Source organism: Aotus nancymaae, unplaced genomic scaffold (genome assembly GCF_030222135.1).
Source record: "Aotus nancymaae isolate 86718 unplaced genomic scaffold, 86718_ANA_hifiasm-v0.15.2.pri h1tg000025l, whole genome shotgun sequence".
Lineage (NCBI taxonomy): Eukaryota > Metazoa > Chordata > Mammalia > Primates > Aotidae > Aotus > Aotus nancymaae.
Window position 1 is genome coordinate 17,689,491 of NW_026988438.1, and position 23,153 is coordinate 17,712,643.

Below are 23,153 nucleotides of genomic sequence, written 5' to 3' on the forward strand. Positions count from 1 at the left end.
TCTCCTGGCTTGTATTTCTTGGGTGTAGGAGGTATACCCTCCTACCAAAGGTATGGTGCACACACCTGTTAAGAAGTAAGTAGCATAGTTCTGGAAACATGCCCAGCGAAGCCAGATAAAATCCACAGAAATACCTCTCCCTTTTCTAGGTATGACAGAAACTTCATTTTAAGCTTGTGCAATGTATCTATGTAGACACAACACACATGCATGTGTCTAAGGCACATAAATACATTTCCCTCTATTATTTATTTGATTCACTTACTTACAACTGAAATGGAAAACCTACTTATGGCTGAAATGGAAAATCTATTAGGCCTGGAAAAGCCTTTTACAGCCAGGAATCAGAATGGTTTGGGAAAATTTCTTTCAAATACTCATGTTAAGCTTTATTTGTGTAAGAGAATTATTTAAACCTCATCTTAAAAACATCTTGTTTAAAACAATCTTAAAAACAATCTAATATTAACCCAGAATATAACAATCTAAATTTTACTTGACTATTCACAATAGAATTTAAAAGTCACAGCCAAAGTTAGTATAAACTAGTATTAACTAAAATATCAACAAGCACTTTAGTTAACAGTATCTAATTCAGACCCTACACTCAGCATCTCCCACAAGCAAGAACCTGCGTTAGGTTATGTGGAAGTTACAAAGATGAGTAAATAAAACACAGCATCCCTGCCAGCCCAGGAACAAAGGGAGTGAGGAAGATGGAAGTAGAAACTTAAATGCGATGACAATAAGATAGAGATTGATTTCAAAAAGCCATGGGAATCTGGAAAGGTACCATAGAAAGACAGAATCTGAAGGCCTTAGGAAAGGCCTGTGTAAGGCAGAATTGGAAGGAACAGTATGAACAAGGGCTCAGAGCCAGAAAAACAAGGCAGGCGTACAGGGGAAACATTTAGTGGTAGGGAGAAGACAGGGCTGGAACACAGACCAGGGCCCTATCAGGTCCAGCCTCAGCAGGAGAAATGTAAGCAATGGATGAGGAGGAATATGAAAATTTAATCTTTATTTTAAAAGACAGTACACATCTACCAATTTATAAACATATGGTCAATTTGTAGATTTTTAAGTCTACATTTTAATAAATATCTTCCATTGTGTTCATTTTTGTAGCCATTTTTTTGATTTTCCTAAAATTTATTACTCATTGATGATAAATCTATTCCAAATTCTAAGCACTATACTGTTTTGGCTTTCAATACCATTTTTGGTTAAAGAGCCCTTTTTAAATTGTTTAAATGAAATAAATAAATCAAAAGTAAGAACACTTTGAAAAATACATTTTAATCCAAAAGTTTTGAATATTAGCATTTAGAAAGTTATTTACAATGTTATTTACAATCAATTTTACTATACCCTTTGTGAATAAAGAGATCATTATGTCCATGGAGCTACCTACACTTGTTTCTTTCCAACTGACAAACCACAACTGTAGAAAAAGGGTAAGAGTTAAAGGTGCTGCAGCTCAAAATCATTACGATAAACTTAGATTCTGCAAATTTTCCCAGGGTTGAAAAATGCTGGTTAATTCAGGAAAGAAGAGGAGGCAAATGAGTGCACCCCACTCCTCCCCCATTTTACATGGTGCTCCCTTACTTAACTGGCGAAGACCTGCACCTGAATTCTAGACAATTTCATATACAACAGGCCTCTTATTATGGGTCCACAGCAGATGCTTTAGGGTAGACATTTTAAAATTATCAATGCTAATGGCCTATCAATGACTTTCATGACTGCCCAATCTTCATTTTAATGGTAGCCAAGAAACTATCAAGCAGAATGCCTGATCTGAACATGTTTCCTCTGTGGCTTTGATGAAGCTGATTATCTGCAGTATAAAATCTTATGGTTTGATCGGAAGCCTCATTTTGACTAGAAACAGTAAAGAGCAGTGCTATTAAGATCATGGAATGGTTCTGAATACCTGTTTGCTACAGAAGGATCAGATAAAAGATTTTCTTTTTCTTTTCCTTTTTTTTTTGAGACAGAGTCTTGCTCTATCACCCAGGCAGCAGTGCAGGTGCATGATCTCGGCTTACTGCAATCTCTACCTCCCAAGTTCAAGCAACTCTCCAGCCTCAGCCTCCCAAATAGCTGGGATTACAGGCATGTGCCACAACACCCAGATAATTTTTGTATTTTTAGTAGAGATAGGGTTTCACAATGTTGGCCAGATTGGTCCTGAGCTCCTGACTTCAAGTGATCCATCCACCTAGGCCTCCCAAAGTGTTGGGATTCAGGTGTGAGCCACTGCACCCTGCCTAGATGAAAGTTTTAAAAAGTCTGGGCTAATGAAATAATCCATCACTTTTCTTACGGTTAAAGCACTAAAAAGCTGCCACAGCATTTTTGAGATGAGAACATAAGGCTTGCGTGGCTTTATGATAGATACTGTTAGTCATTTTATTTGATTAAGCCTTTGTTCAGTCATCTATACCTTAATTAATATTTTGTTCTTATAGAAAAATACAATCTATTTTATGAGTTACTAGAAATAAATAATGGAGAAAAATAGACACTACCTGTTCCTAATGGTCTCTCTGGAAATTACAGCTTTTGCCTGGGAAGATACCCATATAGAATATAATTTAACTTCAAAATATATTTCATTCTATTCTATCCATTTTATTTTTTTGTTTTTGTTTTTGTTTTTTTGAGACAGAGTCTTTGCTCTGTCACCCAGGCTGGAGTACAGTGACGCAATCTCGGCTTACTGCAACCTCCGCCTCCTGGGTTCAAGCAGTTCTCCTGCCTCAGCCTCCCGAGTAACTGGGATTACAGGTGCTCACCACTATGCCCGGCTAATTTTTGTATTTTTAGTAGAGACAGGGTTTCACCATACTGGCCAGGCTGGTCTCAAACTCCTGACCTTGTGATCCACCTGCCTCAGCCTCCCAAAGTGCTGGGATTACAGGCATTGGCCACTGTGCCTGGCCCTATTCCTTCTAATTTTCTAAGTGACTAGTAATAAGCAATCTAATGTTTACTAGGTAGTAGGAGAAAAACTTTTTAGTCATTTTTCCAGCTAAGAATTTCATTTAAAGATACCTGTGACATATCTCATGGTACTAAAAATATAAGAGAATTGGAAATCCAGTTTTTTATGTTTTTTTTAAGAGATGGAATCTCACTCTGTTGCCCAGCCTGGAGAGCAGTTGTGTGACAGCTGGAACTACAGGTGTGAGCCACCACACCAAGCCTGGAAATCCAGTTTTAATCTGTGAACTACAAATGGTTGGCAACTGTTTCCTTAATCGTTATTGCAGGAGTAGGCCCAACATGAGTCCATATGTAGCCCTTCTCTGGTCTGGTGGGAACTGTGGGAAATGGTGATGACCGCGACTTGAAATACTCAGAAGGTGCGTGACAAACAAATTCCAAGTATTCCATCTTCCTTGGAAGATCTTCCTCTGGCCCTAGAAGGCAGCCGAGGGAAAAGTTAAATACATTTTTAAGCATATAAATCATTTTCATAAATGTTAAAATTCCTAGACACTGAGAGAGACCACTCTGGGAGCAGCCTGGCATTAACCCTTGAGACACGCATTACTCTGAAGTTATTCTTAATCATTTTTTCTTCAACTGCTTAAAGAATAAGGCATTCTCCCAAAAACAGTGACTCAATAGAGAAAGGATTTTAAAAATAACAATATGAACACTTACGTTGTGTTTATTTTGTACCCACACTGTTCTAAGTTTACACATATCAATACCTTCATTCCGCACAGCAAGCCTCTGAGGTAGGCGCTATTCCCATTTTACATATGAGGAAAGTGAGCCAAGAGAGACTAAGAAATCTGCTAAAGTCACGTGGCGAGTAAATGGCAGGCCATGAACCCAGACAGTCTGGCTCCAGAACTGGTGTTCTGACCTCATGCCATGCTGCCTCTTGTAGGACAGGGATACACATCAGAATCTGGGGATTAGACAGAGGAGGCAGGAAAGGAGCCCTGAAGGTGACTCTGACACATCACTGCCTGTGCTGGGATCCTATCCCATAGATAAAGTAAATGAAAGTCCATTGTTCTATGTACTTACGAGCAGAAGACTAGAACTGTTTGGTAATGTATCAAACTTGACATGTAGGTGAGAATAACAGTGGTATATTATCTGTCCCTGGAGTTCTCTCTGAAAAACCGTTTGTGCTTATTTTCAGGATGCAAAAGTAATACATGCTCGTTGCAGAAAGATTAAAAAGTCTGAAGTAACTTTAAAAATCTGAAAACTTTCAAAGTTGTATTAATCAGTAAATTCTTGTGAGTCTATGTCAAAATTGTATCATATTTTTTGAAATTAACAAAAGCACAGCAGCTGCCATTTCAATTATCAGCCTTTATGCTATAAAGGCCTAAGATAACATGTGTACCATGCAGAGGCATAAATACTCAGAATTTCCTTTTTTTTTTTTTTTTCCATAGAGATGGGGTTTCACCATGTTGGCCAGGATGGTCTTGATCTCCTGACCTCATGATTCACCCACCTCGGCCTCCCAAAGTGCTGGGATTACAGGCGTCAGAATTTCCAAGTATGGAATAACTGGGATAGTTCTTTTCTAAATTATTTTTTAGTAGGTTTGTATAAGTAAGTAACCTAAATAACTTAGTTCCTGAGCAATAAATTCTTGTAGTACAGTTTAACCCTAGGTAAGTCTAAAAAAATCTTATCCATATCACTTCTTAGTAGATGCATATTGCTCTAACTCAAAATAACTGATAGCACTCAAACTCCCCTAGAATGCCTCATATTTTCTATAAAGCCCTCTAATTTTTTTGTACATAATAATACTTATGCTTTTTTTGTCATGGACTGAATTGCATTTCCCCCACCACCCTCTAAATTCTTATGTTGAAGCCCTAATCCCCAGTGTGATGGTATTTGGATATGAGACCTTTAGGGAGGCAATTAAGGTTAAATGAAACCACAAAGGCGGGGCCCTCATCTGATAGAACTGGTGTTCTTATAAGAAGAGACATCAAAGAGCCCTCCCTCCATGTGTACACACAGAGGAAAGGCCACGTGAGGACACAGCAAGAAGGTGGCCATCTACAAGCCAGGAAGAAAAGCCTCCCCAGAAACCCTTGTTGCCAATACCTTGATGTTGGACTTCAGCCTCCAAAACTATGAGAAAGTGACTTTCTGTTGTTTAAGCCACTCAGTCTGTGGTATTTTGTCATGACAGCCCAAGCTGACTGACATACTCCTTTACATAATAATGGAGAGTTAACTAAGTTAAAGAACCGGTACCATTTGTCAAACTCACCTATGATATAGGAGGAAGGATCAAACTGGTCTCTGGGGCTGGAGAGAGTGGGAATGAGCCACGTCAGTGCTGCACTCTTCTCGCAATACTGGTCCTGGATAAAGCCTCTGATCTGAGCGTAGTAGGGCTTTCCATCTTGTTCATCAATCACAGAAACAACGTCACCAATTTGATAATATACTCCCTGGGGGAAAGAGAGATAATCCCACATTGAAAATAAAAATAGAACACCACAGCTATGAATGGACCTTAATAGGTAAGCAAGTTTTCAAAGTGGTCAATGAAAGGTGTTCAGGATAGTCTAGTGGATCAATGTTTATATGTTTGGTGCCAATTCTAAAGTTGTTTCACTTTTGAATGAAAATTATACATACACATACGAGGGTGCATGTATGACAGTTTACATCTAGAGAAAACATTTGTTCATAAAGTACTTTGATTTTTTTTTTTTTTTTGAGATGGAGTCTCGCTCTGTTGCCCGGCTGGAGTGCAGTGGCGTGATCTCAGCTCACTGCAACCTCTGCCTCCCGGGTTCAAGCGATTTTCCTGCCTCAGCCTCCCAAGTAGCTGGGACTACAGACAGGCACCACCATGCCCAGCTAAGTTTTGTATTTTTAGTAGAGACGAGGTTTCACCATATTGGCCAGGATGGCCTCAATCTCTTAACCTCATGATCCGCCCACCTCCAGCTCCCAAAGTGCTGGGATTACAGGAGTGAGCCACCACACCCAGCCCTACTTTGATTTTACATTGCCATAGTACTATCCTATCCCTACTTTTTAAAAAACAGACTTTATTTTTTAGAGAGGTTTTAGGTTTATAGCAAAACTAGCAGAAGTAGAAAGATTTCCCATAAACTGCCTGTCCCCACACATGCATATCCTCTCCCATTATCAATAATCCCTCCCACCACTAGAGTGGTACACTTGTTACATAGAGGAACCTACACTGACACGGCATCATCAAAGACCGGAGTTTACATTAGGGTTCGCTCTTGGTGCTGTGTATTCTGTGGGGTTAGGCAAATGTATAATGACATGTACCTACCATTATAGTATCACAGAGAGTATTACGAGTTTCACTGGCCTAAAAATTCTCTGTGTTCTGTACTATCCCTACTTTGTTAGCCACAGTCATGAAGCGGTAGTAAGGTTAAACGGCTTGCTCAAAGCCATAGAGACCGTAGCCGAAGCTCCTACATCAGCTCAGTAGTCTTTGTACTGTCTTGAAAATCAATGCTCATTTGGTAAGAATGTATTCTATGAGCTACCCTCCCCAACCATCCATTCAAAGAAAACAGATACCATGAATTCAAACCAAAACAAATTCAAACCAAAAATAATCTTTGGATTATAAGTAGTCTTCAGGATATGTTTACCTCAACCTACTGTACATCTCCTAGACTCACTGCTGCCTTTCTCTTCCACTCCCAGTTGAGTTTTATATCCTCCACAACACAACTACTAGTATTTCTGGCATTCAAGCTTTGTGTCTCATTCATTTCTGTTTTATTTATACTCAACTAACTAATGTGTACATGTCTTGTGTTAAATCCTCCCTATGACTCTGCTATCCATCCTATGTCCTCTTCCCTGGGTCTTAAACTGGAAGTAATCTCTCCTCGGAACACCCATAATGGTTGATCCAAATCTTTGACATCGAACACCTCCTTAAGTAGGTGTAGTTCTTGGTGGGACACAATGTCCTTGACTATGAGAACAGTGTAATTCATTGCTGCTTCCCTTAAACAGTGACTTAGCAGAAGGTAAAGCTGCAAGAATGTGTACCTTAACCCTAAAAACAATTCTGAGGAAATACTTCCAGTAACTGAACTGCAACATAGCACCTGATAGGTCAGGAGTTTTTACCTGGTGGACCCTTTATCCATGTGTCTGAGGGTGGCTGTTGCACCTGCGTCACTATGGATGGGTCTGGTCTACGCAGGCCAGTCTGCTACTTGCTAGTTCCTACCCATCAATAGCTGGTCCTTCCTCCCAGCCACTAGTCCAAAGTTATTTATCATATAAATAGTTTGCATTTATGGTTTGCTTTGTCAACATGTATAACTAGTATTCCCAAATTCTAAATGAGAATACTTGCTTATCATAGGCACTCAAATGTATGCTGAATGAATATGAATCCAAAACATCTCCCAGACTCTACTGAAAAGTAAAGACAACGTCTGAGTGAAAGATTCCAGTGGCAAGCAGTGCCTGGCATACAGTAGGTATTTATTAATATGTGCTATGTTGTGTACATATATATAACACCAAACAGGACTAAGTCACTGATCTGAGTAGTCACCTCATTTGCTGAGAGGATTCAAGGTTTCTGATGGACAAAAGGGGTCCACACAAGATGGTGAACAGCACTGGTTTAGGTATCACCAGACCTGAGTTCACTGAGTTGTTCTGCCACTGCGTGCTCCAGGGAGGCCACTCAGCCATTCTGGGTCTTGGGTGGTCACACTCTTGGCCATGATCCCTAGTGGTTCCCACTCAGCTTCCTCTTGCATGCCTGATCTGGGCTCCAGCTCAGTGGCTGGCAGTGGCCTCTGGAACTTGCCACTATGGTGCTGCCTGCCAGTGGCACTGCTGTGACAGCCCCCACAATACTGGGCATTTGCAACATTACTTTTACTACTTTGTTGCATCACTGTCCTTATCATTTATAAACATGGGTGGTCGACAACAACAACACAGAAGTACAGACAGTCACAATAACAGATCCCACACGCCTTTCCATGGAGACAAACATGGAAACCATTAGGACACTAAATCTGTAGCTCGACAAGGTGCTTCTGGCTTTAATCTGTCAACTGTGAAGGTAATGCACAAATATGAAGATGTTATAACTCCTACTATTCATTGAGTGCTTATTCTGCTAAGTGCTTAACACATATAATTTCACTTTGTCCACTGAGGTAGTAACTATTTACAATTCCTATTTCACAGATAAACATTAGAGAGGTTGGTCCTCATCACAGAGCCAGTCACTTGCTAAAGCTATAGAGCCAGGAACTATGCTCTAGGCTTAAGCCCTGGCATGAGACTGCCTCACTCCATGACTTGTTGGCTATGTGATCTTGGACAAGTTAATTAACCTCGCTGTGCCTCAATGTTCTCATCCAGAAAACAGGGATAATAGTACCCACCTCATAGAGTGAAATGAATGAAATAAACAGGTAAAATGCTCAGCCACTGATACAAAGTAACTGTTTGCTAAACTGTAGCTATTCATTATTAACAATGTGACATGTCGGAAAAATAAGAGAGATGTTGGGAAAAGTAAGAGAGTACAGACTTTTGTTGTTGTTGGTTTTTCCTAGACCTGCTGAGGAATGCCAGTGTACTCCTGGGGGGAGGAACAGACTTTGACTATATAGACTGTGGGCTTAAAAAAAATGTACACTTAGGCCAGGTGTGGTGGCTCACGCCTATAATCCCAGCACTTTGGGAGGCCGAGGCGGGTGGATCACTTGAGGTCTGGAGTTTGAGATCAGCCTGACCAATGTGCAAAAACCCCGTCTCTACTAAAAATACAAAATTAGCCGGATGTGGTGGCGCATGCCTGTAATCCCAGCTACCTGGGGGGCTGAGGCAGGAGCATCGCTTGTACCTGGGAGGTGGAGGTTGCAGTGAGCCAAGATCATGCCACTGCACTTCAGCCGGGGCAACAAGAGGAAAACTCCATCTCAAAAAAAAAAAAACAAAGTACACTTAAGGGCATAATCACTCGAGTTTCTCAGTCCACCTGGGTCAAATATAAAGCACTCACACCACTGTCCCCTAAATGACAGTTCAGGTCCCAAAACACCAAATACCCTTCAATGGTTGCTTCCTGTGCCATGCCAGGCCTGCGGAGCCTTAAAGGTCTATGTTCTAATTCATTTCCTAAAACTTCTGGTTTAAACACAACAATCTGTCACTTCTCTCAATGAGGTCTCAGATTTCCACGGACTTTGGCCCTAGGAAACTTGACCTCCTCATTCTTTATCAAAACATCTTGGAATTCCTCTCACCATGGATTTCTAGTAGGTGTTAATCCCCACTACTACCCTTACTCAGCTCAACTCCACATAAAGGCATTTTAGAATTTCTGGGCCTATTCTACCCATTTGACAACACAGTCTACAACCTCTACTGAGAGGGGAGACCCCCTCCCATCTTCTCTCTTCCTGGCCTCCACCTCCTCCTCCCCTCCAGATGGGAAGGAGGGTGAAACAAAAGAAATAAAATACCAAAGAGCTGGGAAGATGACTCCCTTTTCAGTTCCCAGCATCTCTGCTATCTACAAACCTTGAGAGAGTTGCAAATGAATGTTATCCCCACTGGCTGGAGCTGGAGCCTGGCACTGGGTCACACCCCTATGTCTGCACAGCCCAGGCTCCCTCCTGGAAACACCTCTGCCAACTAATAATTTACTGCCTTTGTCTTGACTCTGTAAGCCCTCTCCCCTTCCTGTTCCCACTCACACTGCATATGAACTAGCAAATCAATGAAGCCAAAAGATTGTAAGGTCTGATGTCCAGCCAATGGACATAGTTTCAGCTCAGTTTCCCCTTTAGCATTGTAAGCCTATAAAAGGGGAAAGAAGCCGCTTCTCGGGGAGCTTGGTGAATGAAGCTGCAGCCCCCACAGCAGCTCCTGGCCGAATAAAAAGCCACTTCCTTCCTCAGTTCGGTGTTCGAGGTTTGCTTCTCACTGCTCCTGCTTCACTACTGGTCCCAATCCTGTCTCTGTCCTCATTCTTCAATGCCATCACACTAATGGCTCACTCTTCCATGGCTTCACACTATGCCAGCAGCATTTTAAGAACAATTCCTATAATCCACACTAAAAAAATACTTAAGATCCTCACATTATATTTCAGTAGGCATCTTCTCCTCCCACTTCAGTTCTAGATGAGATATTTTAATAACGGCTATTTGCCAGGTGCGGTGGCTCACGCCTGTAATCCCAACACTTTGGGAGGCTGAGGTGGGCAGATCACCTGAGGTCAGAAGTTCCAGACCAGTCTGACCAACATGGAGAAACCCCATCTCTATAAAAAATACAAAATATTAGCCAGACATGGTGGCGCATGCCTGTAATCCCAGCTACTCCAGTGGCTGAGATAGGAGAACAGCTTGATCCCAGCGGGCGGAGGTTGTGGTGAGCCAAGACTGTACCATTGCACTCCAGCATAGACAAGAGCGAAACTCCATCTCAAAAAATAAAAAATAAAAAAAAATAACGAGCCACTTATGGGGGAAAACAGCTAAGAAGGGAACAAAACGTATAATCACACCTTATACAAATAAAGAGTAGCAGAGACCTTTAGACTAATCCGGTATTTTAGTGGCACATTACCCACTAGGCCCAACTCTTCCTTCAGTAACTACAAAAGATTACCTTGTAGAAGATCGATTCTGCGGTGATTATGGTGGAAACTGACTCAGGAGCTTTGATGGGCTATGAAAATACAAAAAAAATTAGGCGTATATATGTATGTACAGGCATTTTCCCAGCTCTATGAGAGTTCTGTAATTTGAGAAATACTAAAATGTATTGTTTGGTGGCAAGAACTGCAATAAAAAGATAAATGATTTTCTGAATGTTGTGGCAAAGCAGTCTCAGTATTTCCACTCCAATTTCTGAGACAAAGGACAAGCTTCTAATTATGCTGCTGAGATCTAATGCAAAGTCCTCTCAGAGCTCCACTATACATAAACATTCCAGTTATAAAAATATACCTGTTCTAATAGCCTAAGCATGACAGAATGCAAGTAATAAAAAACGTACAGGTGAATACAACGTGAAAAAGTGTCTCCTTGAAGACATTTTCCAACTCAACTATGGAACTAGCCATAATACTCAACATCAATTTTCCAGCAAGCTGGAACTAAGGTTTAAGAAACTTCGAGAATTCTTAGTAATTTGCCACCACCCAACCACTTTTGAAATCCCCACCAAAGGTGCAATACATATTTTTATGCCACAACATAGAAACTAGACCTCCCCAGATCTGTCTTGCTTGGTACCATCAAAGAAAGGGGTTGCAGAGAAATAATAATAATTACTGAGAACATGGTATACCATACTTATAAGGAAAAAAATGTGTATATGTGATACAAATATAAATAACATGTTTTGTGTAATCAACAAATGCCTCACTTAACTAAATTATAAAAATCTTAAATAAATTTGAAGCAACTACTCTGAATAAGAAAATACTTTGGAGAGGGGAATATCACATACTGGGCTTTGTTGGGGGTGGGGGGTAAGGGGAGGGAGAGCATTAGGACAAATACCTAATACATGCATGCAAGGCTTAACGCTAGATGATGGGTTGATAGGTGCAGCAAACCACCAGGGCACATGTAAACTATGTAACAAACCTGCACTTTCTGCACATGTATCCCAGAACTTAAAGTAAAATTTAAAAAATAAATTAATTAAATTAAAAAAGAAAATACTCTGGCATCTGCATAAGTCTACTGCAGGGTCCCTTTGTGTTTTAGAAATATGCCCGACTTCAGAAATGTCTTTACGGGTAAGTGAAACACTCCTGTTCTGAAAGAAAAGAATATCATACTAAGACTTAAAAAAATAGTCCATAATGCACTGTCCACTGTGTTTGACCATTATCCCTTGTTTATAAAAAGTGAGAATTTAATTGCAATAAAAATATGCTTTCAACTATTTCCAGCACAGGTCTTTCAACAATCTCTTTTCTTAGAGCAGAAGAGGAGACAAGGCTAAACAAAATGTTTGACTCATATTCATCAAATCCATCATCATCAGAAGTAAGATACATTTTCTGGGGCTTTTATAACAAATAAATATGAAAATGAGTTCCAGTATTAATATTTACTTAAATTTTTAAAAAATGAAAAAAAAAGTTTTCTTAGTGTACCTGGCCATATTAAGAACCACAATCTCTCCTCTTTCTTTGCATAGAGAACCCCAAAAAATGGGCTCAAGGTTGATATTTCCTTTTATTATTTTTTGAGACAGAGTCTTGCTCTGTTGCCCAGGCTGGAGTGCAGTGGTGCTATCTTGGCTCACTGCAAGCTCCGCCTCCCAGGTTCAAGCCTGTAGCTGGGACTACCGGCACGCACCACCACGCCCAGCTAATTTTTTGTATTTTTAGTAGAAACAGAGTTTCACCGTGTTAGCCAGGACGGTCTCGATTTCCTGACCTCGTGATCTGCCCGCCTCGGCCTCCCAAAGTGCTGGGATTATAGACGTGAGCCACCGCGCCCGGCAATATTTCTTTTAAACCCGTATTTTATATTTTCCAGGGGAAAAAGTAAAAACATAAAAAAAGGAAAAAAAAGGGAAGCGTATTATTAACTTTATAAACAGTGAGCCTCCTGCAACAGAGCTCATTCCCTTTTTGGGAGTCTGGAACACCCCCAGAATACTGAGGAAGGGCTTCCAAGGGCAGAGTCCAAGTTCAGTGGGGGAGAAATGAAGGCAGTGGCAGGATATACACAACGTCATTACAGTAAAAGGCACTGTCAACAAACATCTTACATTTTTCAATTTAAATATATGTCTTCTCCCTTTTCCTTTGGTGGAAACTTTCTTTTCAGCAGCCGGAGCAGATTTGTATTTAGTGTTTCTGAGCCGAGCAGACCTCCTGTGAATTTCCTGTTTACTCTGTCACACAAATTAAAGAACAAAAAGAGAAAGAAGTAAAAAGTGTAGAAAGGATACAGTCCCAGTACAACCATCTTACAAGGATCCCGGAGTATGCACTTTATAAGAACATTTAGCAATTAAGAGTGTGCCTTTGCTTTTCAAACGGGGTAATTACAGTAACTGGGCTAAAACTAGAAGTCCAGCACCCCGAATCTTGGAGCTCGCTGGACAAGCCTCTACAGAGCCTCCCAAAGGTGTGAGCTGCTTATAATAGGGCAGGAGGCAGGAGTAGGAGTCAGTCTAGGCCAAGACAAGACCTATTCATTTGTTGTGTCTACAAGAGAAAAACACTTAACTTTACTCCCTAAAGGCTAGAGGCCTTACAACTTTACTCCCTAAGGCCAGAGAAAGTGTTAGGTTATGGCATCTCCTACAATGGAATACTTAAGCTGCCATTTACAATAATGACAATAATCCTTACTTCATAACCTGATATGACAAAACCTTTATTAACAAGGAATGAGGTCCTGCATCTGTGGCATGACCCTGTTTACGACTGTGTAGACGTGTGCGTACTGAGATTTTCAGAAGGGCTTTACATTTTCCTGCTTCCTTATGCTCTGAATTTCTTACAATAACAGGTGCTTCGGAATGGGCCAAACCGAAGATCTCAATAGGAGGTGGGGAGGGGGCGTCCCAGCCCGGCAGGAGCTTCGCGATCCGGGAAGCCCGTACCCGCCCGCTCCCCGCCGGCCCGGCCCCGGCCAGCCTAGCGCCTGTTCGGCCTCCGCCGGCGGGAGAGGCCGGAGGAGCTCACCTGCTTGCCGCCCCCGCCCCCGTTGCTCTGCGGAGGGGCGGCGGAGGTGCTGGCAAAGGTCGCCGCGCCGAAGCCGCCGCCGCCGCCGCTGCCCCCAGTCCCTCCGGCTGCCCCCGAGCCGGCAGCCCCGCCGCCCGAGCCGCCCCGGCCTGTGCAGTGATGGCAGAGGATCTCCCCCTGCGCGCCCTTCTTCCACATGGAGGACGACGTGGTCTTGCAGACGCTGCAGGTGGGCTTCAGGCCCAGCGGCATGGTGGCCGGCTCGGGCGGCCCCCGCGGGCGCAGAGACACGGGAATGGCGGAGGCTGGCCTGGCCGCCCACTGGTCGGCCAGCCACTCCCGGCGATAGGAAGAGCTGTGAGGCCGACGGCACCGAGCTGCCCGTGAAGGGACTAGGCCGCGGCCGCTGCTCTCTGGAGGCGGGAAGCGGGTTCCGCCAGCTCTGCCGGCTCAGCACCCAGCACCAGCCCCGGGAGGCCCGAGGCACTGGGAAGCAGGAGGGACCTAGCCGGCGAGGAACGCCGGGCAGCGGCCCACGGAGACTTCCGGCGATGAGCTGGGCCCAGGGCCCCACAGCCCGACCGCCTGACCGGAAGTGCAGCACCCGGAATTACTGGGAGCTTGCTGCAGTTCCACTTGCTGTCGCTTAGGGGCGCGGTTCTCAAACTTTTTGGTCTCAGGCCTAGAATTTGCCGGGTAAAATACGGAACACCCAATTAAATGCGGCTTTCAGATAAACGACAGATAATTTTTTTTTTTTTTTTTTTAAGCACAAGAGTATCCTGTGCAATAATGGTTTATCTCAGACACGTTTAACTGGGAGTCCTGTATTTTTATGTGCTAAATCTGGTAATCCAGGCCTGGCGTGGTGGCTCCTGCCTGCAATCCCAGTATTTTGGGAGGCTGAGGCGGGCCGATTACTTGAACTCAGGAGTTCGAGATCAACCTGCCCAACATGGTGAAATCCCGTCTCTACTAAAAATACAAAAATTAGCCAGGCGCAGTGGCGGGCTCCTGTAATCCCAGCTACACTGGAGCTGAGGCGGAAGAATCGCTTGAGCCTGGGAGGTAGAGGTTGCAGTGAGCCAATATCAGGCCATCGCACTCCAGCCTGGGTGACAGAGTGCGATTCCAAAAAAATAAAATAAATATCTGGCAATCCTACTCAGGACCCCTTTACACTCTTAAAAATTATACATCCTCCTATGTCTCCCCCAACCCGCCATTCTTTTGTTTAGGTGAATTCAGAGCATGCCATTTACGGACATCAACAAGGGGTTCAGAACACGTCATCCACTGACATTTATGTATTAGAAATTGAAATTGAGACATTTTACAGCCTAAGATGTCAGGCACACATTCTTCAGCCATTAGGTAATATCGTTGCATGTCCTGTGGACTCTGAAGAGTATTCCAATTGGAGAATGTGAAGAAAATTGAATAACTGGTTTAGCACTGTCGGAAAACAGTTTTGACTCTGAGGGCCCAGCCGCTGACAAATAGCTGGCCTGGGACAAGCACAGTATGAGAAGCCAGATCGCCTCTTTTAATGTCACTAGTCAGTACAGGTCTTGCCAGAGAAATCAGTCTCTCCTTCTCAGCCTCTCTTCATGATCCTGGGTTTCCTGGACTTAGTATCCTTGGAAAGATCTTGATGAATACACTGGGGTGAGGAGGAAGCAGTGGGGAGAAACATTAAATGCCTATTATATCACAAAACCACATTTAGTGCTTCTGACAACCTTGGAATGAGATATTATCCCGATTTTACTGTTAATTGGTGATCAACAGAGGCACTTCTGTGTGGACTGGATGTCATCACAGCTGCTGCCCTTGGCACCACTTTGGAGGAGGGCTTTGGAGCAGCCCCCTGGGGTGTGGGTTGTGGCTCAGTCATCCTCCCTCTAAGTTTCAATTTTCCTAACAAAAATAAGTCTCCGCCGGGCGCGGTGGCTCAAGCCTGTAATCCCAGCACTTTGGGAGGCCGAGGCAGGTGGATCACGAGGTCAATAGATCGAGACCATCCTGGTCAACATGGTGAAACCCCGTCTCTACCAAAAATACAAAAAATTAGCTGGGCATAGTGGCGCGTGCCTGTAATCCCAGCTACTCAGGAGGCTGAGGCAGGAGAATTGCCTGAACCCAGGAGGCGGAGGTTGCGGTGAGCCGAGATGGTGCCATTGCACTCCAGCCTGGGTAACAAGAGCGAAACTCCGTCTCAAAAAAAAAAAAAAAAACTTGAAGAATTATTGGCAACCGATGTTAACAGGGGTGATGAGGGAGTTTTTGATTTTGTGTTATTTGACATTTTTTTCACCATATGTATCTATTACTTTTATTTAAAAATATAAACAAGAAGAGAAAGTATCAAATGGAAAAGAAGAAAATAGAGCAGTTTGTTGACCCTAAAACTCTCTCCCAGCCGGAGACAGTAGTGCAGAGTGGACAGTACCTCGTTTGAGGGCTGGCAACTGGACCTTGTCTCTGAAGCTCAGTTCACGTGTAAAGTGAAGATGATATTGTCCACCTCAGGGCTGTGTAAAGATTTCATCAGCTATTGTGCTTGGCTCATAGTTCTAATTCAATTAATGGGGCTTCTCCAAGCCGTAACAGCTACAGTATGACAACTACTTGTGCACATGTGTTAGAGTGTAGCATAGCAGTAGTGTTATGTGTGGACAAATGGGGACTACTAGGTAGAGAAGGTGATGGGGCTCAAATGGGTAAGGGAGGGAAACAGGTAGAGAAAAGAACTTAAGGAGCCATAATAAAGGCTCCAACTCAACCCCTTCCCGCTCTGCTGGTGCCCCAAGAAGAACTGGAGCCATAGTAGGCCTGGCCAGGGGAGAGCTCACAGACTGACACAATGTCTTAGTCCATTTGTGCTACTGTAACAAAATACCTGAGAATGGGTAATTTGTAAAGAACAGAAATTTCTCTTTCTCTCTCTCTCTTTCTCTCTCTGTCTCTCTTTCTTTCTTTCTTTCTTGTTTCACTCTTGTTGCCCAGGCTGGAGTGCAGTGGTGCGATCTCAGCTCACTGCCACCTCTGCCTCCTGGGTTCAAGGGATTCTCCTGCCTCAGCCTCCCAAGTAGCTGGGATTACACGTGCTCACCATCATGCCTGGATAATTTTCGTATTTTTAGCAGAGATAGGGTTTCACCGTGTTGGCCAGGCTGGTCTCAAACTCCTGACCTCAGGTGATCTGCCAATGTCGACCTCCCATGTGCTGGGATTACAGGTGTGAGCCACCGTGCCCAGTCAGAAATTTATTTCTTACAGTTCTGGAGGGTGGGAAGTCCAAGATCAAGATGTTAAGGGCAAGTTCAGTGTCTGGAGAGAGCCCATTCTTCATTGATGGCGCCATCTAGGTGTCATCACATGGTAGAAGGGCAGAAATGCAAAAGGGGACAATTGCAAGTTTCTCCAGCTCTTTTATAAGGTTGCTAATCCCATTCACGAGGGTTCCACTCTCATGACTTACTCCCCTCCCAAAGGCTCTACTTCTTAATACTATCACATTGGTAATTAAATTTCAACACGTGAAAACTGGGGGGACAGAGTCAGACCATAGGACACAATGAGAGAGACATACTCAGCCTGGACCCAGAGCTCACGGAAACAATTTGGTATCTATGGGATGGTTGAGAAAATTGTGGTGGTGGTGGTGATAGTGGTGGTGTGTATAAGCTGTGGACACAGAAATAAATATCTCCTATGCCCTTAAATTTCACAGTAAGGGAAAAGAAGAATGCTGAATTCCCCAGGGGATTGTCAGTGCCAGCACGCAGTCTAATTTGCATGATTTAAATGTTACATGGTTCATTAATTAAAACTCTTAAGAGTGAAAAAAAGCAGATGCATAAAATATGCATGCATATTTTCTATGTTTCCAAAGAGATCACATCCACCACATTTTGTGTCTTGATGAGTATGGGCAGATGTGGAATTCCTTGACAGTGCACCCTTCTCCGGGATATCTCTGAGGTGGGGAGAACACTGCCACCGAGCCTCTGTTTACTTACCTGTTTGTTTTTTTGTTTTTGAGACGGAGTCTTGTTCTGCCTCAGCCTCCCGTGTAGCTGGCACTACAGCGTGCACCACCATGCCTGTCTAATTTTTTCTTTTTTTTTTTTCAGACCCCACCCCCACCCCCGTCTAATTTTTTTTTTTTTTCTATTTTTTGAGACAGAGTTTCGCCTTGTTACCCAGGCTGGAGTGCAATGGCGTGATCTCGGCTCACCGCAACCTCCACCTCCTGGGTTCAGGCAATTCTCCTGCCTCAGCCTCCCGAGTAGCTGGGATTACAGGCATGCGCCACCATGCCCAGCTAATTTTTTGTATTTTTAGTAGAGATAGGGTTCACCATGTTGGCCAGGATGATCTCAATCGACCTTGTGATCCACTCACCTTGGCCTCCCAAAGTGCTGGGATTACAGGCGTGAGCCACCATGCCCAGCCTTACTTACGTGTTAAATGAGGAGAGCAAGAGAACATACCCCTCACACAACATAGGATTGATGTGAGGATTACACAAAGTAGTTCATGTGAGGTTATAAACAACTTTACAGCTAGTAAGTGCCTTGTTAATGTCAACTATGAGGCTGATAAGAAAGGAGGAGGAGGAGGAGGAGGAAGCATTTCTTTTGACTGGATCTTGGTCAAGTCAGTAGTTATATCCCTCACACATAATCATGTAAATCATGTTAATTACATTTTGGAAAAATTAACTCAAATTGCCTATTTACATCAACAAACTAGAAGAGATACTGAGGACTGGACAGGGAGAAAATGAGAGGGACATGTGAAACTGCTGGAAGGTTTCAGGGCGGAGAACCAGGGCAGATATTCCTATTGACCTTTTTTTTTTAGTCTCAGGAGGTGAACATGACATTTTTATCTTCCACTGCAGTCACACGATCTGTGTTATAACCTAAGGGCATCACTGTCTGTGTGGAGCGTGTGCCCCACGGTTCCCACCATCGTGACTTGGCTCAGGGTGTTCTTGGTGCCTGGAATGTGCCTCCTCCCAACTCTTCACACCCAGCCCCAACCATCTCTCAAGAATCAGCTCAGACCCATGATGGAAGTTACGTCTTCTTTCCCCACTCCCTGACACTACATAGCTGTTGTTTGTTTATTTATTTTCTTCAACTTTTAAGTTCCAGGGTACACGTGCAGGATGTGCAGGTTCGTTACATAGGTAAACGTGTGCCATGGTGGTTTGCTGCACAGATCAACCCATCACCTAGGTCTCAAGCCCAGCACCCATTACGTAGCTGTTAGTTTCTATTGCTCTTCCTTCTCCCTTAGGCATTCACTTTTGTGTCTCCTCCAACTGACTATAAGCATCTTGAGGACAGGAAATATGTTTTTTCTTCTTGTGTTTCTTCCACTTCTCTGCTCCTTGCACACAGTAGACATGCACTAATTAGCAGTTTAATGAATGAATTAATGTATCAATTAGCCTTTTCTCAGCAACAGCCTTCATTCAGGACAAGTTTCTGCTCCTGCTCCCCTCCCTGACTAGAAATCCCTGGGCAGAGGAGCTCATCCAAGCTGTCCCTGCCTGGTCATCTGACTTCTCTCACCACATTGCCTGTATCGGGAGAGCCCGTGGGTAGCCATCTCCCTGTACCAACATCATCATTGTTACAAGAAAGAAAATGCACACTTCATCACACACGAGTCTTACTTATTTGAAATATTAGGTTGGTGCAAAAGTAATTGTGGCTCTCACCATTATTTTAATGGCAAAAACCACAATTACTTTTGCACTAACATAATAACTGTGCAGGATCTCTGGTGGGCTCCTCCGGTAGAGTTTCATAAACATCTTCCTCCTGCTTAGGAGAAAGTTATGACATGGTCGCGGCACACCAGGCCCTCCAGGAGCCTCTTGTTCCCTGACATGGAATGGGTTTGGAGATTTGGGTGCAAGCCTGCCTAAGAAAATAAGGAGTGCATTGACATGGCTCTTTGACCAGAATGAGGCTTGGCAGACTGGGCCTGACTTAGGGCCCCCTCCACCGAGGCCCACCCACGCTCCAACTGCCACTCTCCTAACTGTCACTCAGAACACTGCCTCTCAGTACAGCGCCTGTCCAGGCTTTGGATGACGGACCACTGGCTCAGGAGCTGGGAGAGCTATTTGAGGGCCAAGTGAAAGCCTCATTTTGTGATTCAGGCACCAGGCAAATACAGTTTTGTGAGGAAAACTCAGTTGCCTGTGGCTTTGGTTTTGTTTTTGTTCTTGAGTGCTTTGAAAATCTTGCTGCCTGTCCTCCTTCTGATTTGCAAGACACTGGAGAGGAAATCAACGTGGTTATCTGAGCATCCTCTAGTGCCTCTCAGCTCTGCAGGAAGACTCCTTTCCTCGGAGGAGTCCAGACTTTATCAAAAAGACAATATTTCCTTTTCTCTTCAAAATGTAAATATCTTTTTCTGTTATTATATAACAGAGTAATAGATGCTCACTGTAAAAATTCATACTATTCAGAGTGTGTTTCCCAGCTCTGCTGGGTGAGAGATAATCATATGAACCGTTTATAGTTTATCTTTTCGGTCTATGGGAGTGTAGGTGTATATACAACATCAATGTGATCTTGCTCAATGTTATTCTCTAATGTTAGTTTTTAAATTTACAACTGTGAAACAGTGAACTCTCCACATTAATCCATATATATCTGCCTTCTCCTGTGCCAGAGTTAATTTAACCATTCCCCTGCTGATGGATATTTAAAGTGTTTAAAATTTTTTGCAGTTACAAACAATGAATGGTGTAATGAACTTCCTTATACATGTATCTTTGCCTATTTGTATGGATAGGTTTAGGGGATAAATTTCTAAAAATGTAACTGTTGGGTCTAAAGTAAGACACATTTTGAATTCTGATAGATGTTGCTAAATTGCCACCCACCCCCTAAAAGTTTACGCCTCCATGAGGCTGTCCCAGGACTGATATCTACTAGGCAATTAGGCATAGTGCCTAGGACCCATGATAGTTTTAGGGGCCATAAAAATATTTTAATTTTTTAAAACAGGAGAAAAAAGTGCATATAATCATGAATATGTGATATATAATGACTCCAGACAGGATTATATTCATCTTTATACCAATCCACTCATAACATAATTTTTAGTATCTTTTTGGAGGAAGGGACCCTTGAAGACAAACATGTATAGGGCCCATGCAGGTCATTTTGTGGCCCTGGATTCTCTATTATCTATCTCTTCACAGCCTTGCAACTCTGAGACTTATCTTTTTAATCTCTGCCAGTCTTGTTTTTACTTGTAGTTTTTTGGTTATTTGTGAGGTATCATCTCCTAAGTTTATTGACCATATGAATTGCATATTTATGTTCTTTCCTCTCTCTCTCTCCCTTTGTTTTTTAGAGACAAGATCTTTTTCTGTTGCTCAGGCTGTAATACAGTGGCATGATCATAGCTCACTACAGCCTTGAACTTTTGGGCTCAAGAAATCCTCCCATTTCAGCTGTCTGAGTAGCTGGGACTACAGGCATGTGTCACCATACCTGGCTAATTTTTTTTTTTTTTTTTTTTTTTTTAGAAATCGGATCTCACTATGTTGCCCAGGCTGGTCTCAAACTCCTGGGCTCAAGCAATCAATGCTTCCACCTTGGCCTCCAAAAACATTGAGATTACAGTTGTAAGTCATTGTGCCTGGCCTTTTCTCATCTTTTTATTGGGTTGTCCATCTTTTCCTTGTTTTTTTTTTTTTTTTTTTGAGACGGAGTTTCGCTCTTGTTACCCACGCTGGAGTGCAATGGCGCGATCTCGGCTCACCGCAACCTCCGCCTCCTGGGTTCAGGCAATTCTCCTGCCTCAGCCTCCTGAGTAGCTGGGATTACAGGCACGCGCCACCATGCCCAGCTAATTTTTTGTATTTTTAGTAGAGACGGGGTTTCACCATGTTGACCAGGATGGTCTCTATCTCTTGACCTTGTGATCCACCCGCCTCGGCCTCCCAAAGTGCTGGGATTACAGGCGTGAGCCACCGCGCCCGGCCCATCTTTTCCTTAAGTTCTTCTTATGGTATAGTAAATATCACAAATATTATGTTTAAAATTTTGCATTTAATATTTGTTATGGTATCTAAAGTGCTCCTGTACTCCAAATCTGCCGAGCAGTTGTTTTTTTTTTTTTTTTTTTTTGAGACAAGAGTTTTGCTCTTGTCATCCAGGCTGGAGGGTAATGGTGCAATCTTGGCTCACTGCAAATTGCCTCCCAGGCTCAAGTGATTCTCCTGCTTCAGCCTCCTGAGTAGCTGGGATTACAGGCACCTATCCCCACACCTGGCTAATTTGTGTATGTTTAGTAGCAACGGGTTTTTGCCATGTTGGCCAAGCTGGTCTCAAACTCCTGATCTCAGGTGATCTCCCACCTTGGCCTCCCAAAATGCTGGGATTACAGGTGTGAGCCACTGCACCCAGCCAAAGCAGTTCATATATAGTATCATTCTTGCAAAGACGTACAAATATTCCTGTTATTTTCTTGTAGAGTATCTATGGCTATTATCACTTGTGATAATATCTTTAGTTCATCTGGCATGCATGTTTGTATAAGATGTGAAATAGCTATTAAACTCTATTTTGTTTTCCAAGTACATAGCTATTTTTTCCCACACCATGGGACAATAATTTGAAATTCACCTTTATCAAATATTAAATTTTCCTATATACATCAGTCTGTGTCTTGAATCTCTTCCAACTCATTCATTGATCTATTTATCTATTGCCATGCTCTTCCCGTAGTTTTAATTATATAGCTCTATAATCTTTTGATTTCTGATAAAAGTAAATCACCATCCCTTCCACCATAATCTTCCTCCTTATAATTTTTTTCTTGATTATTCTAACACCTTTACTCTTTTTTTTTTTTGAGGCAGAGTTTCGCTGTTGTTACCCAGGCTGGAGTGCAATGGTGCGATCTCGGCTCACCGCAACCTCCGCCTCCTGGGTTCAGGCAATTCTCCTGCCTCAGCCTCCCGAGTAGCTGGGATTACAGGCACGCAGCACCATGCCCAGCTAATTTTTTTGTATTTTTAGTAGAGACGGGGTTTCACCTTGTTGACCAGGATGGTCTCGATCCCTTGACCTCGTGATCCACCCGCCTCGGCCTCCCAAAGTGCTGGGATTATAGGCGTGAGCCACCGCGCCCAGCCTCACCTTTACTCTTTCTGATAAGCTTTGGAGTTACAGTTTCACGTACTGAAAAAAAAAATCCCAAAGAATTTTGTAAAATTTGGAGATTAATTTGAGAAGATGGGACATCTTTCCCACACTGCATCTGCTTCTCCAAGGCATTTTGTTCGGACCTTCTATTTATGCCTTTCCCACTTGGCCTTCTGCTTGCCCGAGCCTTTGCTGTCTCAGCAGCGTCCTTCTCAAGTCCCTTGTTACTCTCCAAGCAA

At 43.1% G+C, this 23,153-nt stretch overlaps 1 protein-coding gene and 1 long non-coding RNA gene across 3 annotated transcripts in view; both read right to left on the bottom strand.

Moving 5' to 3' along the window:
• Positions 1–1,601: 1,601 nt before the first annotated feature.
• GATAD1 (GATA zinc finger domain containing 1) lies at positions 1,602–13,974 on the bottom strand. The gene is made up of 5 exons (XM_064380405.1): positions 13,721–13,974; positions 12,796–12,921; positions 10,669–10,728; positions 5,276–5,459; positions 1,602–3,431 (listed from the first exon to the last, which is right to left on the bottom strand). The coding sequence occupies exons 1-5, from the start codon at positions 13,970–13,972 to the stop codon at positions 3,241–3,243; spliced, it is 813 nt and encodes a 270-aa protein (XP_064236475.1). The 5' UTR covers positions 13,973–13,974; the 3' UTR covers positions 1,602–3,240.
• A 1,024-nt stretch (positions 13,975–14,998) lies between these two features.
• The window catches only part of LOC105716222 (uncharacterized), a 31,138-nt gene continuing 22,983 nt past the window's right edge, over positions 14,999–23,153 (bottom strand). For both annotated transcript variants that reach the window (XR_010344057.1, XR_010344056.1), the window contains one exon: positions 14,999–15,383. This is a non-coding gene — a long non-coding RNA (uncharacterized LOC105716222). The remainder of the gene's footprint in view (positions 15,384–23,153) is intronic.

Coding starts and splice junctions, on each gene's coding strand:
- GATAD1 (XM_064380405.1), bottom strand. CDS start 13,972: ATGCCGCTGGGCCTGAAGCCCACCTGCAGCGTCTGCAAGACCACGTCG. Junction 12,922..13,720: donor GGGGCGGGGGCGGCAAGCAG/GTGAGCTCCTCC, acceptor TTTGTGTGACAG/AGTAAACAGGAAATTCACAG. Junction 10,729..12,795: donor ATATATTTAAATTGAAAAAT/GTAAGATGTTTG, acceptor GTATTTTCATAG/CCCATCAAAGCTCCTGAGTC.